This window comes from Rhopalosiphum maidis, chromosome 4 (genome assembly GCF_003676215.2).
Source record: "Rhopalosiphum maidis isolate BTI-1 chromosome 4, ASM367621v3, whole genome shotgun sequence".
In the NCBI taxonomy this organism is placed as follows: Eukaryota; Metazoa; Arthropoda; class Insecta; order Hemiptera; family Aphididae; genus Rhopalosiphum; species Rhopalosiphum maidis.
The window spans coordinates 35,538,213-35,554,617 of NC_040880.1; the positions used below are offsets into that span (position 1 = coordinate 35,538,213).

At 26.9% G+C, this 16,405-nt stretch overlaps 1 protein-coding gene across 1 annotated transcript in view; it reads left to right on the plus strand.

Moving 5' to 3' along the window:
* Positions 1-566: 566 nt before the first annotated feature.
* The window catches only part of LOC113550584 (acetylcholine receptor subunit alpha-like), a 46,745-nt gene continuing 30,906 nt past the window's right edge, over positions 567-16,405 (plus strand). Inside the window, exons 1-3 of the mRNA XM_026952514.1 lie at positions 567-936; positions 11,005-11,113; positions 16,258-16,397. Of these exons, the coding sequence (XP_026808315.1) occupies positions 11,059-11,113; positions 16,258-16,397 (195 nt within the window). The 5' untranslated portion in view covers positions 567-936; positions 11,005-11,058. The remainder of the gene's footprint in view (positions 937-11,004; positions 11,114-16,257; positions 16,398-16,405) is intronic.

Below are 16,405 nucleotides of genomic sequence, written 5' to 3' on the forward strand. Positions count from 1 at the left end.
GGCGGCGAGGCGGAGAAGGCGACGCTGCGCCAGAAAGCGCTCGGCGAAGCATCCTGTACACACACGTATATAGTGTGGCGCGTACACCGGCGGCGGCCGTATAACGGGTACGTGTATAACCGTAACGCGGACGCGATACGCAGCGGCGCACACATTATACACCGTATCGTATATACGTATATGTACGCACGACGCGCGCTCGCGCAAACCGCCGGCACCCCTCGGCCGCGCGTGGGCGCCGGACGGGTGAGGCCTGTACGCGGCGTATATATGCGCGTATGCGACGGGGCGGCGGATCGGCGTGCCCGATTGCGGCGCGGGGCGCGCGGCGGGGCCGGTAAAACACCACCGTGCGGCGACCCCGTTGGCGCGGCGTGCGCGCGCGGGACGGCGGGACGCGGCATAGGTGTGACCCGGTTTCGCGCGCGGACGACGGAGCCCGAGGCGGGCGGCGGCGCGCCCATTGCGCCTGTGTGTCCTAGTTGGCGCGCTGCGGCGACGGCGGCACGGAAATCGTACGCCGTGGCACACGACGCGAGTCCGACGCCCGAACGCCATGCCCGCCGCAGCCGCAACCGTCGTCGTGTCAGCGCCGCCGCCACCGTCGTGGTCGCCGCGTATCGCCGCCGCCGCCGCCGCCGTGGTCGCCGCAAGCGAATGAGAAGAAATATGAAAATCGCGCGGTCCGCGTCGACATAGGTGTACGCATATTATTACACCGCAGTGTACGTGCAGTACACGTGTACCCGAGAGATTCTGCAGCTCGACCCGCGACGTTCTACATATTTTCGTATATTAAACGCGATACCTTACGACACTATATATTATACACTATAGGGATATACGCGTGTTTATATATATATATGTATGTATGTATGTATAAATCTACACGATCATAGAATATAATATACACGTCCGCTCTTCCCACGTGCACAGGTAATAAGGCATATACGCGTAGTATATTATTAGTAATTTATTAAGGTATAATAATATTGTATATGATATAATAATTGACCGTAACGGGTTGATATATTGCGTATGGGTATACCGCGTAATTAATATATATATATAAATATATATATTATATGCCGACGGCTCGGCGCACACGCACGTCATACTGGCGCTCATCTATGTAATATGTTTTAAGTCGCGACGATGAAAACAATCGGAAACATCGGCACGCGTGCAGGACGTATACCGAAGCGTTTGGGGTTTAAGTAGATCTGCTTGTGGTCAATTGAACGTGGACCACAAGTGTTGTTGTACACTAGTGACGAACGAATAAACGCATGCCCATATCATAATATACGACCATAATAGGTACTATTTGATATTTAATTTATTCAACAGACTTAGTTAACGTGTGTAATTATTGTGGACTTGTGATGTATACATGTATATGTGTGTACAGTGTGTGCATACTAAGCTGCATAATAATATTATATTGTTATACACAATTTTATTATAATACATACCTTCGTTGTTAGGAATAATGGTTTTGACCGTTATATAAAACGCTGTATTATGTGACCACTGATTAGGATCCGAAATTATCAAATATCGTGAGCACTTTGAGGCTGCTAACGGCTGAGGCGTAGTGGGTAAATATCTGTAGGTACTTAGACTAAGAAATTATATTACGTAGGCAAGTTGTATTTTTTATTTAGTATTATTGAGAATAAAAATGATTTCTATACATTAATTTGATTCGAATCTTTATTTTCACGACTATACCTACCTATACATACTTTAATTCGTTAAACCAAATTATTTATTATTTATTTTATTTTTATCTTTTTATATTTTGTCATACGTATAATACAAATACCATTGTAATTAAAAATACCTAATACATTGAATAATATGAATTTATTTTTATATTAAATATTCAGTTGAGTTCTTAAATTTAAAATTTAAAAAAAATACCAAATTTACCAATTACAAAGTTAAATTACTAGTTTGACAGTTAAACTTTGACTTACATGCAAATGTGGATCGATTGTAAAATTAACTGCTCGTTCTTACTTTTTAATAACATTCCGTTAAAACGAGGTTTTTATTTTACTGACGTTGACGTCTACTATGTTGTATAACGACGTGTGTAGATGTGCACTCATGTAAATACGAAAGTTGACTGCCGTGCGATGATAATAATAATACCTATAATATAACAATAAGGGGGAATTTCGTTGTTTCTTGTCGATTGGTAGCAAGGCGATCTGTGCGAATAATTTATACCATAGCATATAATTTTAAAAATCACATTTCATTTTATACGTGCTTAATAATACTTTACAATCGAATTTTGACAAATTGTATTTAGTAGGTACACCAATAGATCGATTTTTTTCCAATTTGATATTATCGTGTTCACGCAGAACGTACAATGTAATTTAATAATAACAATATTTTATACAATTTACGTATTAAATATTGATAACGGTACAAAATTATACATCATTATAAGAAACTGAGAAGAAACTCGCTTCTCCGACTATCTTAATTACGCGTCAGGTATTATAGTTAATGACTTTGTTTTGATACTACAATCGGTGTCGTTTTGTTTATAATTCCGGAATTAATAGACTACAACGAAAACACGTATTTATTTTAAATTAAGATAAACATTATAAATTTATAATCATGGATGGATACATTGGGTACATGATTCACCCTTTTTTACCCTTCAATACAAAATACAAGATACATTTTTAAAAACAATTATTCTCAAAGTAAAATTGCTAAAATAAAAAATATATGCTTTAACATTATTTATTTAACTTAGTCCAGTCTATCTTAATATCCTATTAGTTATAGATTTTAGTTATCTATATAAATGACTAATAGGTACTTACACCAAAATATCTGCTTCATCGTTTTTTTTTTTTTTTTTGCAAGTTCAATAATATATTTTATATTAATATACTATATAATGAAATGTGAAAATAATTTTAAACTCATTTTACAAATACACTATTAATTTTGTGATTTTGACAACTATTTAGTATTCATGGAAAAACACGACCACATTAGAAAAATTTGAAATTTGAATAAATTATTATTTTTTTGTTAAATTTCAAAATATTCCCAACATCCGTTATGTAAAAAAACTTATGTAGGGACCTTCTAAATCACCACTGGTAAATTGACTTCATTAAGGGTTTTGTCGTTGGACAATCCCCTTCACTAAGTTATTTATGTAAAATTAAAATATATATAGTCAGAAAATGTGTTTATTATAATATAACTAGCTTGTAAATATTCTAAAATAAATAATAATAATAAATATTTATTTTAATTAAATTCTAGTATCTGAACGCAAGAACATACAAAGTAAAAAAAAATCTAGAAAGAAGATACTAATTATTAAATATTAAAAGATAAAAATAACGTGTCAAAGATTCTACTTTTAACTTATAATACATAAACATAACTAACAGATAATTGCAATAATTTTATTTAACAGTGATAAATGGTAATTGATTATAACATCGAGAAATCAAGTACCTAACTTTTTTACAGTTATATATAATAAAATTTACACATTTTCGTTACTAAATGCATTTTTCTTGTACTGAGTGATATATAATTTATCTGTAAGCTACTACATGTTTTTTTGTTCAATCTACTTAAAAGATATTTCAGATATATTATTTAGTTACGTATTATTTAACATGAATGCAAATTTTCCGGTCCAAGTGTTCCTTTGTTTAAAGTCTTAAAATGTTTAGATATTTAATAATATACTTAGAAATATCTGGAAGACCTATATATTGTGTAATATATGTATATACAAATATGAAGGTTCAAATAGAATTTAAACATATAGTTTTATGTTATAAACATTTAACACATACAGACAAATTACATATCTATTGGCTATTTACAAACTATGTAAGTTTAACATATGAGTTAATGAAAAACCAAGGAAGTTGCTCTGCTATATAGTTGACCTAGACTGTATTTTACCATTGAGTATAGGTCACTAACCATGGAAATAATGTATTGAATTTGATAATGATAAATTTAATTCGGTTAGTTCAAATGGTTTGTCAGTCTTTATTTTCAATAATATTTTATATTAATTTATATTATTGTTTGTAATTTACTTTTTTATAAGCATATGGTACAAAATATTTTTCCCAAAATATTCATATTACACAATTATTATAATATTATATCATAATATATTATTTTTATTAATTTATAGCTTATAAGTCAATATTGACCAACCCTAATTCGATGACTGGTACAATGAGTTATCATTGAATTCAACTGTAACAAACCGATTACAGTGACTTACTTATTCACGAGATACATTGAATACTTACTGTACAGTAAAATGATTACCTAATTTTCCCTTTTGTTTTATTACAGTATGAATAAATTATTATGAGGAATCTTGTATACAATTTTCAAGTTTCAAGTATAACATTTAAAAATAACAAAAAAATCACAAAATATTTTTTATTGTTATTCATTAGTTGTAGTGGACCAATATTTATAATTTACACGATGTGTGTTGCCGTGTTGGCATGTACAACTAATCGTAAGTTTAAATATTAATAAGTTATAAATAATAAGCCACTTGTTTAAAATTTGATTTTTATTCATAAAAATCTTGAAAATATATTCTGCTTCGTCTTATAGAATTCCTTAGAATCTATTGAAGTTTTCATGTGTTTATTGTTCAAAAAACCACTTAGTATATTAAAATGTTTTTGTTTATGAAGAATAAATACAACATATTATTATTTTGTATTGATTTTGTGAAAATCGCGTTTACTTTGTTGAGAAAATAACGGTTGAAAAATAAACAAGTGATTATTGAACTTTGTTGAATACTTCGTTGCATGTATGGTATACAAAATACAATATACGTATTATAACAGTTAAAAACGATTTCATTGTGTTCTAGTATCTAGTAAAACGCAATCGTACAATAATACGTTTGTTTAGCCATGTAGGTTATATATTTAGGCGCAGCCAGATAATGATACAATAGTCTACAAGAGGAAACTGTTTATCGAATATTAAGTCACGAAAAATGAATTCTTTAATGAGATGTATAAATAATTAGTTAATAACAAGTTTGCTCTGTTTCTCAAATTTAATCAGGTTTTCAAATTTATTAACCTTAGTTTTGATTGTAATTATAATAATAATACCAGATGGGAGTATCGCGAAGAATTTTTTAAAGCTATTATTTTAAATTATGACTAAATCATATGTTCCAAAAACGTTATTTGTGAAAATGTTGATGAAAACAATGAAAATGATCACATGACTAAAATAATGGAGAAAAAAGTGTAAGAAATATTATCACAGTTTAATAGTATTAATAAATATCTCAAATATCTCATTTAAGATGATATTGATGAATTTAATATTTAGCAAGAGTATTGAAATTTAGAAACAAAGAAATTGTGCATTTTCAATTTTTATGATGCAAAAAAAAAATTACTATCAAATTCCCTTTAATATATATACAATATGCATGCGTATATGTTTTAAATTCATAAAAATAACATAAAAGAATTTTTTTCAAATATGTACATTGTACATTTCTATACAACTTTATCTAACCTTGCCAATTTAAAATTATGAAGTATAATTAAATTCACTTGTTCGCCTGTCTGCATAAAGTGAAATAATAAACAAACTGGATTTTGCAGGTTTAATTGGGAAGTTAAGTGATTTAAAAGCTCGGAAAAACATTTACTTACATTAAAATCTGTTCATTTATTTATTTATATTTATATGTTTAGTTTTTAACTTTTATGAACGATATTTATTATTAAGAGTTGTAATACAGCCATATACGTTTTATTAATATCAACATTAAATAATTTAAATAATTAGAAATAGATTTATGGTATAATTTATTTATGGCCTTAAAAAATAAATTGAATATGCAAAATATACCATAGTAAAAAAAATGAATTTATAATTTAGGTTAAGGACCGCATAAAAAATATAGTTTTAGGCCCCAAAATTCTTAAGTAGGACTTTGATGATATAATATTGTAAATATAAAGTTGTAAACCATTAAAGACAGACATTTTGTATTAATACAAAATTTATACATACAATTAATATTATTGTGAAATTATGTTTATTACGAGCCATTTAGAATTATATAAGTTACTAGATTGAGAAATGGGAAAATTTTCATGAAGATTAATAAAGAAAAAATATAAAGGTTATAGTCATTCTAAAAATAAGATTCTAGTTACACCTTTAGGAAGTTATTTTAAAACGATAACCACGTGGTATATTTTATATTATAATTTAATAATAATATACGAATTCCGGATTTAACAAAGATTACTTACATCCTACAGCCTACGGTTTTAAACAAAGATGTATAGGTGGTTTGTGGTGATTTATTAACTACGACTAAAAAACGGTATGCCTTTACTCTTGATACAGTCATAACAATAATAATAATAGTAATTTATTCTCAAATTTGTATAATCATTGTGCATTGACTATATAAACTATGTATTGTATTCACTTAATTATTTTATTTTTATATCATTGTCATCACGCAAAAAAGTAATACATTTTTTTACACTTGTTATAATTTAATTTTTTAATTTTAAATTTGCTGTATAACTTTACAATTATATTGTTTTACTCAGTCAATTTTTATACGACTACATCACAACTAAGTTGTCAATGTGCAAAAAGTGACCAATTGAAAATAATAAAATAATTATGATGTTTTAAAAATTAAAAAAATATATAAAAAAACGTAAATAATATAATAATAATATAATCATGATAATTTTTGCATCACACTGATAGTATATAATTTGTATGTAAATAATAAAATTTAATTTTCAATGATAAAGAAAAACATATCAAAAAAGGAGGAGTTATTTAAGTTATAAAATATCTAGTAAGTTCACTGTTATTCGCCACCAGTCGAATTGTGTCTATACACTACAATAGTATAATAATTATTATACGAAGCCTATCTCAACTCGTGATCACGACCAGGGCACGTCTACTATGCATAATATTATTGTATTGTAACTGCGCACCAGCAACACAGTATAGACTGGTATCGCAGTATAGCAATTCAATTAAGTGCCACCTAAATCACTGCTTGAATTGCCTTTGACTGGCATGATAACTGTTTTATTCAAAACGGTATGCAAATACACAGTGCATGCACGCCGATGTTACTGATCAGGAAAAAAGCCCTACGACCGTTCGCCGGTGAACAATAATAAATTAAAATTAAATAATATATTGGATGTTTCGATGACAATTTCGTATCTTTCGACATAATAATATACAAACGTATTATTTTTTTTATGAACACAAATAAAGTGGTTGTATATTTTTGAAAGTATATTTTAAATTTATTTGAAAAGTATCTACCCTCGTCTCTCATAAACTCGGTAAAATAAGATTTTTGTTCTCGGGCATATGACAATATATTTGTATATTATTAATGTATTATAATGTAATTTTTATTATATATTGTAAGAAGCAGAAATTTGTTATGCCCATTAGATATATTTGAATTAAAGAATTGTATACGATTATAAGAACATATAGCCAGTGGAACCGGATTCTATATTATCGTAGGTAATAGAATATGATACGACTGATACGAGAATATAACTAAATAATAATTTAATTTCGGAAGGGTTTTTATTTTATTTTGAGGATTTGTTGAAACTTTTGTCAATATATAATTTGATCTACTAGATCAGAGTAAGGTAATTTACTTCCATACAGAATGCAATTTATTATTTGTTCCAAATGACCTTGGTATTATTATGTATGTATAACGAAATAAGGTTATATAATATCTATACTACGCTTATATTATCGCATTTAGGTATTTACTCTAAATTTCTTATTCTTTTTAGTTTATCTGACAAAAATTTATCTCTGCTCATTACTCAAAAATCAATGAATGTATTAAGCGATGTTCCGCGAACACGAAATATGTTGAAATACTATACGGCGTACGGAGGAGATAAAATAGAATGTTAGATGAGGTAGTGCCGTGGCATTTTATCCATGTCAATCTGCGTGGGGTGGTTACACGCAAGCTGTCCTATAGCGACGGGAATAAGGGGGCGTGAGAAATAAATTGTCACGGAATAAGAGACGTACAGTCAAACAAATCAATCTTCATCATTTTATAAGAAATGGACAATAACAACGAGACTTACTGAAAAATACAAAACTTTTGATTTTCCAATACTATACCGTGATCTATAAGACTATACTATAATGAATGTTGCCTTTTGATTTTACGCTTTCAACGTAACATCTAACGCGTGTGTTTTTTTTTACTAAACAATCATTTTTATTGGATACATTTTTTAACAATAATTTAAATTTAATGAAATTATTTATTATAGTCACCAGAATATTGCTGACACTAATGCAAGTCAGTAATAGGAGACCAAATTCCAGTATTCCATAGGTTTCAACATTTTTATGAACATCTTGATTTTAATCATTATATTACCACTATAATAGCATATGCGTACATAACACCGTCCTATCTACTATAACAGTACGTAAAGTACGCGTTATCAAATAAATTACTAGGCGCAAATCTAGAAATCATAAATTGCGGCACTACACCCACGTTGGATGGCTAAAGCTTAGTTTTAGTTCTTATTTTCCTTCATGATAAATGTACCGTAAAGAAATAAAATTTTCATATGTTAATATTATATAAAATTTAAAACTATTGAATTTAAGTATTTTAAATTAATATTATCTACCTTGTAAATGTACATTTGACTTAAAACCTTATTTATTTTTACATTTTAATCATTATTGAAATAATTTCATTTTTTAATAACATAGGTTACCATGATTTCTTGAATTTTTTTCATTCAGATAAGATTTGAATACAATATTAAAAAATAACAACTGTCAACTACATCTAATTATATTTTAAATTTATAGATATTTAGACTTATATAAATCAGGTACTTATTATAAACATATAATAAAATATACAAATCTTATAGTCATAACTTACACTATTCACAGACGTAGATCTAAGGGTCTTTAATTTCCTGCCGCTTATCTTACATACATTTACATTTCTGCAACTAGTGTCCATATATTACGACTTGATAATACAATTTGTTTGATTTTATGATTTTAAACATTGTTGATATAGATTTTATTAAAGATTATTGAGTAAGTACTTACTCACACATCAACATAACTTACCCTAGTAGACACATATTAGATACCTTTCAAAATTCTAGAACCCTGAATTGAATAAAAAACTTCTGTATTAATTTGGTCACTAATTTTATTATTTCTGTTAACTTGTGATAAATTGTACTATTTATTTTATAAAATATAATATATCGACTTGAAATGGGTATACAAATTTTACTGGGCGATTTTGGAAACATCAAAAAGTTAGACAGCTATCGTAATGTCACTTAAAACAATGTCATATTGAATATTTATCAGCTAAAATTTGATTATTCTAATATAATTTTTCAATTCATTATTTAAAAAATAGATAAATAAGAAATGTTTTTGTATTTTTATACGTTCCCGGATAATATAATGTCTTGAAGGAAAAGTTCCAATGATCCATTATTAACATATTGGACACGTTTTTCATGATATTCCTAAAAACATTCTAAAAAAAAGTTCTACGAGTAATATAATCAGTTTCACATAATAATATAAAATTCCATTTCTAACTTTATAAAATAAAAGTTAAAACCCAATTTAACAAACGCTTATAGGCGTACGCTTATAGCGTACCTATAGGTACTCAAAACTGTATAGATGTTTTCTGTAGTCTTGTTTCTTTTATTTGAGTTAATTACTAAAAACCACTAATAATTAGTCGTTGTGGATAAAAATGAAACAACTAGAGGGTTCATGTATGGAGTTAGTCGCTTAGGGAAATAACTAGAATTATTTGTAATATCAAACCTCGAATCAGATAATATATATAGTTGTTATAGTTCAACGACCAAAAACAGTTCTTAAATGACTAATAATTATACAGTTTCCAACAGTTGGAATAGACAATAGTTACTATTGGTTAATTTTAGTATATAATGTAAACAAAAAAAATATAATTATTGTTTTATTTATTGTTTGCTAATCATAATAGACTTGTAGAAAACAATATTTCACGATATTATATAATGAAAATTAATAAAAATAAATATGCACTCATTCTAATGTAGACTATTTTCAGTTATATAATATTATTAATATTATAATATGTTAATTACCTACAGCTCAAACTAGACATGTGATTGTGATGGTTTGTTAATACATTCCACATACTTTTTTTACTTATTGAAAAAAAATGACTATTTTTTGAAAGATTTTTGTTGTACTTATTTATTTTCCTTTTATTAAAATGAAGGTACCAGATGGTTTACGTTTTCATTTTTCAGACTGTTTGTAATAGTAGCTAGGTATGTTTTTCAATACCCTAATGCGAATTTAATGGACATTGAAACGATTCAATAAAAAAGGGTAGTTTCAAGTATTCTACATATAATTAGGTACTTAACAGCTGTTTATGATGAAAAATCAAATATTTAAGAATAATGTATAAGGCGTATATGAAATATTTATATAGCTCGTAACTTAAGTTTAAAACATTAATCGTTGTTTTTTTATTGTAAGATGTTTTGAAAATTTTTTATATCGATTATTGTATTGAATCATTAGTATGTTTTAAGACCAATTGAATAATCTACATGAAATATTTAATATAATATACTCTATACTATTTTTAAATTCAAGATTACGTTAGTATTGTTTTTCTACAAGTATATTTAAAAATTTCAACTTTGATAATATTAAAACTTAAAAGTTTAAGATTTTTATATATAACCATAGTAAAAGTTCAACAACAATTTATATCTATACAACTATGTATTATCTAAAGAAGTATAAAATATTACATTTCATATTAATTTTAGAATCTATACCAAAATAAAATATATTTATTTATATAAATTTCAGAAAAAATGCGATTGTACAACCTCATGCTGTGACCTTTGATATGGTCACCGAAAAATGAAGACGTTGGCCGGCGCCATAATATTATGCATCATGCTCGTCATAATTTCCGGTAAGTTAAATAAATTATCTTATTGGCTAATACTTATTGTATTGCTTAAAGTAAAATAAGATAAAATAAAAATAACAAAAATTAATATTTACCAAAATTTCTTGGATATTTCATATAATATAACATTAAGTACCCAATTCATTTTTAGATTCTATAACTGTTTATCCTTGTAGAAAGTATGTAATTTGGTTGTGTTAGAAAATTATCCATATACTGTGCTTAACAAATTATAGAAAAACATACAAATAGACTCTTATAGATAAATACGATGATACACATTAGGTTATGTATTTAAAATGGTTTACCTAACAAGTTGACAAACTTTACCATTATTGGTCGATAGACATTTTTATATATTTTATAAGTACTACTATAATAAGTTATTACTTTTTACGAATTGTAATGCAAATATTCAGAAATACTTTGAAGCTTAAATATAATATTTTTGAAAAATTATCTATTTAATAATAATCTAAAATTTTTTATAACCTCTTGGACCACGATGAAATTTATTATTTTTCATCAGAGTATTATGCAATTTGTATTATTAAAGTAAATTTTAATTTTATTATTATAATGTTTGATTATAGTTCGATAATAATACTAATCATAAAATATAATAAAATTATAGTGGTTTCATTATATGCATATTTAATTTAGAAATTAAATATATGATTTAATATAAAAATAAAAATAAAGATGAACAGAATACCACGTTTTACATAAATCAATGGATTATTATCTAAATATTACTTTGAAAAAACATGTTCTATATTAAAAAAATTAATTACTAAAATAATAATAATAATAATAAAACAATTTATACATTAATATGTAATTTTATAAATTATAAGTATGGTCTATCTAAGTAATATTAAATTATTTATATTTAGATATAGATAATTTAATTTAAATCATTACATTTCTCGAATCAGTCGTTAATGTTGTAACCAATGACAGAGTAAACAATCTTTGTTTCAAATAAAATTTAAAATATTAATTTGAAAGTTGAAACACTTAATATATAACCCAAATACTTTATTTAGGGAATTTTGTCGTCATCAATGCCAACATAAAATAAAAAATCTTGGCATATTTATTATCCTTGTTATTCCTATTATCCTTATTATCTATGTATCCTTTCACATGGAATATTATTAACACGATTAATGTTCGTTTAAAATATGATGGGAGTACATTTTTACGCACTCATTAATTCCAAGACGATTTATTTTATAATTTATTATAAAATATTACGTTATAATTTAAGATATTATTAAAATTTTGAATATAAATACAATTAATGTAAAATATACAAAATAAAATATTAAGTTCTGTAATTAATTTACAATATTTATAATATTTAAATATTTAAATTTACATTTAAGTGTAATACATTTTAAATGAATACTTTATTTTTAACAGATTAAATTATTTTATCATTTAATTCCATTACATAATTATATCTAGGTGATTTACTTTGCAAGTATAAGGTCCGTTAATAATAACAATAATGATAAAAACACAATATTATATTAAATAATTTAAAAAAAGTATAAGTAGTGTACTAGTATATTACATAGTAACGATTTCTGTAATGATGCGTGTATCATGTGAAGTTAGCGTATAATAGGAAATTCGTGAGAAGAACCTTTTGTTCGGTTTTACCGCCGAGAGGGTAGAAAAATAATTTAGACGGTTTCATAAAAAAGAAGGGGCATAATGAATTTCTCGACTACTCAATCTACTGCTTCAGCAGTATAATATACGAGAATCCTGAAAACAATTTTCTCGGCCAAATAAACGCGCCATCGGGTAGGCGGTTCCTGGTCGGGGGTGCAGACTGAACATAGGGGATTTTATCGAACCGTCTCGTTCAAGTGTACATTCGTTCCATCATTTTGCGACTAATGGGGTTTTGAACAACCAAAATTTTAAGTTGCTGTTGATATCTGATGCACAATTCCAATACTGGTGGTGTAGACATTTCTTTACTGGCCAACGATATGACACTCACGGGCTACGGGTAACACTATATCGGGTGACACGGAAGTATACGATACCAGTTACTGCAATAAGTATACTGTGTAATTGATACCAATGATGCAATATATAAAATGAGTTACGTGTAACTAGTAAGTACTTATTTACCTGCTTCTATATATACAGTGTGATTCACCAATCACGATCAACCTATTTTTTCTTCAATAAAACATAGGTTCAAAATTTTATTTTTAGAATTTTAAAATACCTTAAGACCATATTATACAGAAAATTATTTACTAGATAATTTTTCAAATTCATTTTAAATTTGAATAATACGTTTTTGAGTTATTTTGCAGTGTACTAAGGATAATATGTCCACCATAATAGGTTTGGAAGATATGGGAGCTATAATAATTTGAAAATATTAAAGATTTATATATTTATAATTTATAAAAATGATCCAAGTATAATAAACACTAGATGGGATATTACATATATTGATCCATTTTAAACTTTTTAAAACCATTTTAAGAACTATTATTATGATAATGAACATAATATTACTAACTGAAAAACTATGCGTTCGAATATTTAAAAAAAATTATCCATAAAATAATTTACAGTAAAACGGACTTCTAATTTAAAAAACAGAAGATTGTATCGCCACGAGACACTTCCATTATTATAAGTTTTGTATTTTACTGAAATATTTTAGATTCAAAACGAAAAAAATAAAGTTTTTACTTTTACAATTATGTCGTTTGTTTGATTATTTGTTGTTTTTTGTGAATCGCTTAAAATGTAGAATTTTTTATAAATACCTATTGTACCGTAAATAGTTAAATGTGCCATTTAAATACCATGTTTGTTGAATAGTTGATGTTAGAAAGATAATTTGGTGTCATCGGTTATTTCCTTACGAACTTGAAAGCCACCGATAACCTTTTAACGAATTCTAAGGGAGCACTATATATTCAAACTAAGATAGCATCGAAGATGTGTTCATTAATTAACGTTTATATCTATTTTTAATACTGTTGTGCGTATTTTTTGTTTTTAATCAAAAGGATGTCAGCTCAACATTTGTTGTTTCCGTTTACGATATTTGAACAATTGAAAACCCGATCTATGTGTTTAAAATACTACACGGAATGACAAATGTATTGATTTTACAATGATGTGTATGTTTTTTTTTTTTTTTGAAAAACAAGATAATTATTAAGTGTTGATTACATAAATAATCGAAAAAACGATTTGTTATTTAACTTTTAAGGTGATTTTGGATAGCAAATTAGTTCTAGTTTGCACTTTAGAGAGGTCGAAATTCCTTGTACTTTCAAAATAATCAAGATAAAAAAATAAGGAAAAACCTATATTTTACACAAATTTAGTTTACTATAAAAAAGTTTACTACTTTAGATTTTTAATGAATGTTTACACTAGCATTTCCTACACATAGTATAATTTTCTAATTATTTTGATTTACATTATAAATATTTATTAATTTATATTAAATATTTATTTGAGCCTTTTATAGATTTTTATTTAGTAATTATGAATAAAAATTATTTGTTTGGTCGTAATTCTTGAACATTTATTGTAAGACCTCACACGAATTTTTGTTTTAAAAATATTTAAAATACATAGACAAATAATAATATAATAAAATAAAGTAAAATTCTTAACTTAATAGCAATATCAAAAAGCATAAATTAAATTTAGTGATAATATATAGGCTGATAGATCGTCCCCACTAAGAATTGTTTTTCGTATACAATGATATCAAAATATTCAAGTTTAACATATTAATTACTGTGACCCACTCAACACTTACTACACAGTAGAGCTGTACCCACTTTCCACATTTTTTGTATAGAGCCTGGATGATTAGAACCAAAATTACGTATAATATTATAATATCAAAAACGCATCCCCAAAAAGCAGATATTCAAAGTTTTATAAAATATATTTTTTAACTATAATTAAAAAAAATAAACTAAATATTAAAATATTATATTTATTATAACTTATAACTAATAATTATGATAATGAAATCACAGAATACAGTAGTAAAGACAATTACTTTATCTAGGTCACATTTTGGTATATCTTGGGTTAACGCAATGTTAAGTTATTAATGAAATTTTTTTAAGAGCTTAAGTTTCTCATATTTTATCTATAATATAGTAACCTCTTAATTAATATTCTAACAATATTTTTTATTGAATGTATTATTATTATTATTTTTAATTATAATTATTGTTATGCATTTTAATGGTAATGTATTTGTTTATTATTTTCTTTTATACGTATTTTTAATTAAATCATTGTAATTTTTCGGACCATATAATGAAAAAAAAAATTTTAATATTTAAAATATCTGAATGGATACGTCATATAATGTACACTAAATTACAATAGAATACTTATATGGATAATAAATCGATTATCTGTTATATTGGGTTAAATTAAATATAGCAACATCAAATATTCGACTTTTATTTTATCTTACTTTGGATTTTATAATAGGTTTAGCTAAATATTTTTAAAATGTTGATAGCTTAATAAATGTTTTATTATTATTAAGACAAGCTATGGTATCTGGACCATTGACTTAAAATTTTTATTCATGCACAATAATATTTAAATTTTTTATTTGGGAAGATAATTAAATTATATTATTAGAGTAAATCATGTTGAATATATACTATTGTATAGTCTATCTCATGGAACACAAGAACTTTTTTTTTTCATAATTTAAAATTTGTTAACGATGCGCATATATAGTAGTGCCAAATCTATAATGTACAATAAGCATTTTACGGTATACACTATAATGGTCGTAGTATTGTACTAATAAGAAAAATAATAATCTGTGGCGATTAGAAGAAGATATTTTCGAATAATCAATTAAACTTTTTTTTTTTTTAACTCGCCATATTTATTCAAATATATAAATTGGTCAGTGGAATAAAAAAAGGTTGGCCCACTCTAATCTATATCATTAAAATTATTTTGAGACTTGTGTAGGTATAAAATAAAATTCTATTTAATAAAAGTAATTATTATTTAATAGCAGATACCTACTTTTGGTATAATTTGTCTTTGTATACAGTTTTTATTGATTAATTGTAAACATGCATTTTCTATTGTCTTAGGATGTTCAATGAATCCGGATGCAAAAAGGCTATACGACGACCTATTATCAAATTACAATAAGCTTGTAAGGCCTGTGCTCAACAATACTGATCCGCTACCAGTACGGATTAAGCTCAAACTATCACAGCTCATCGACATTGTAAGTTA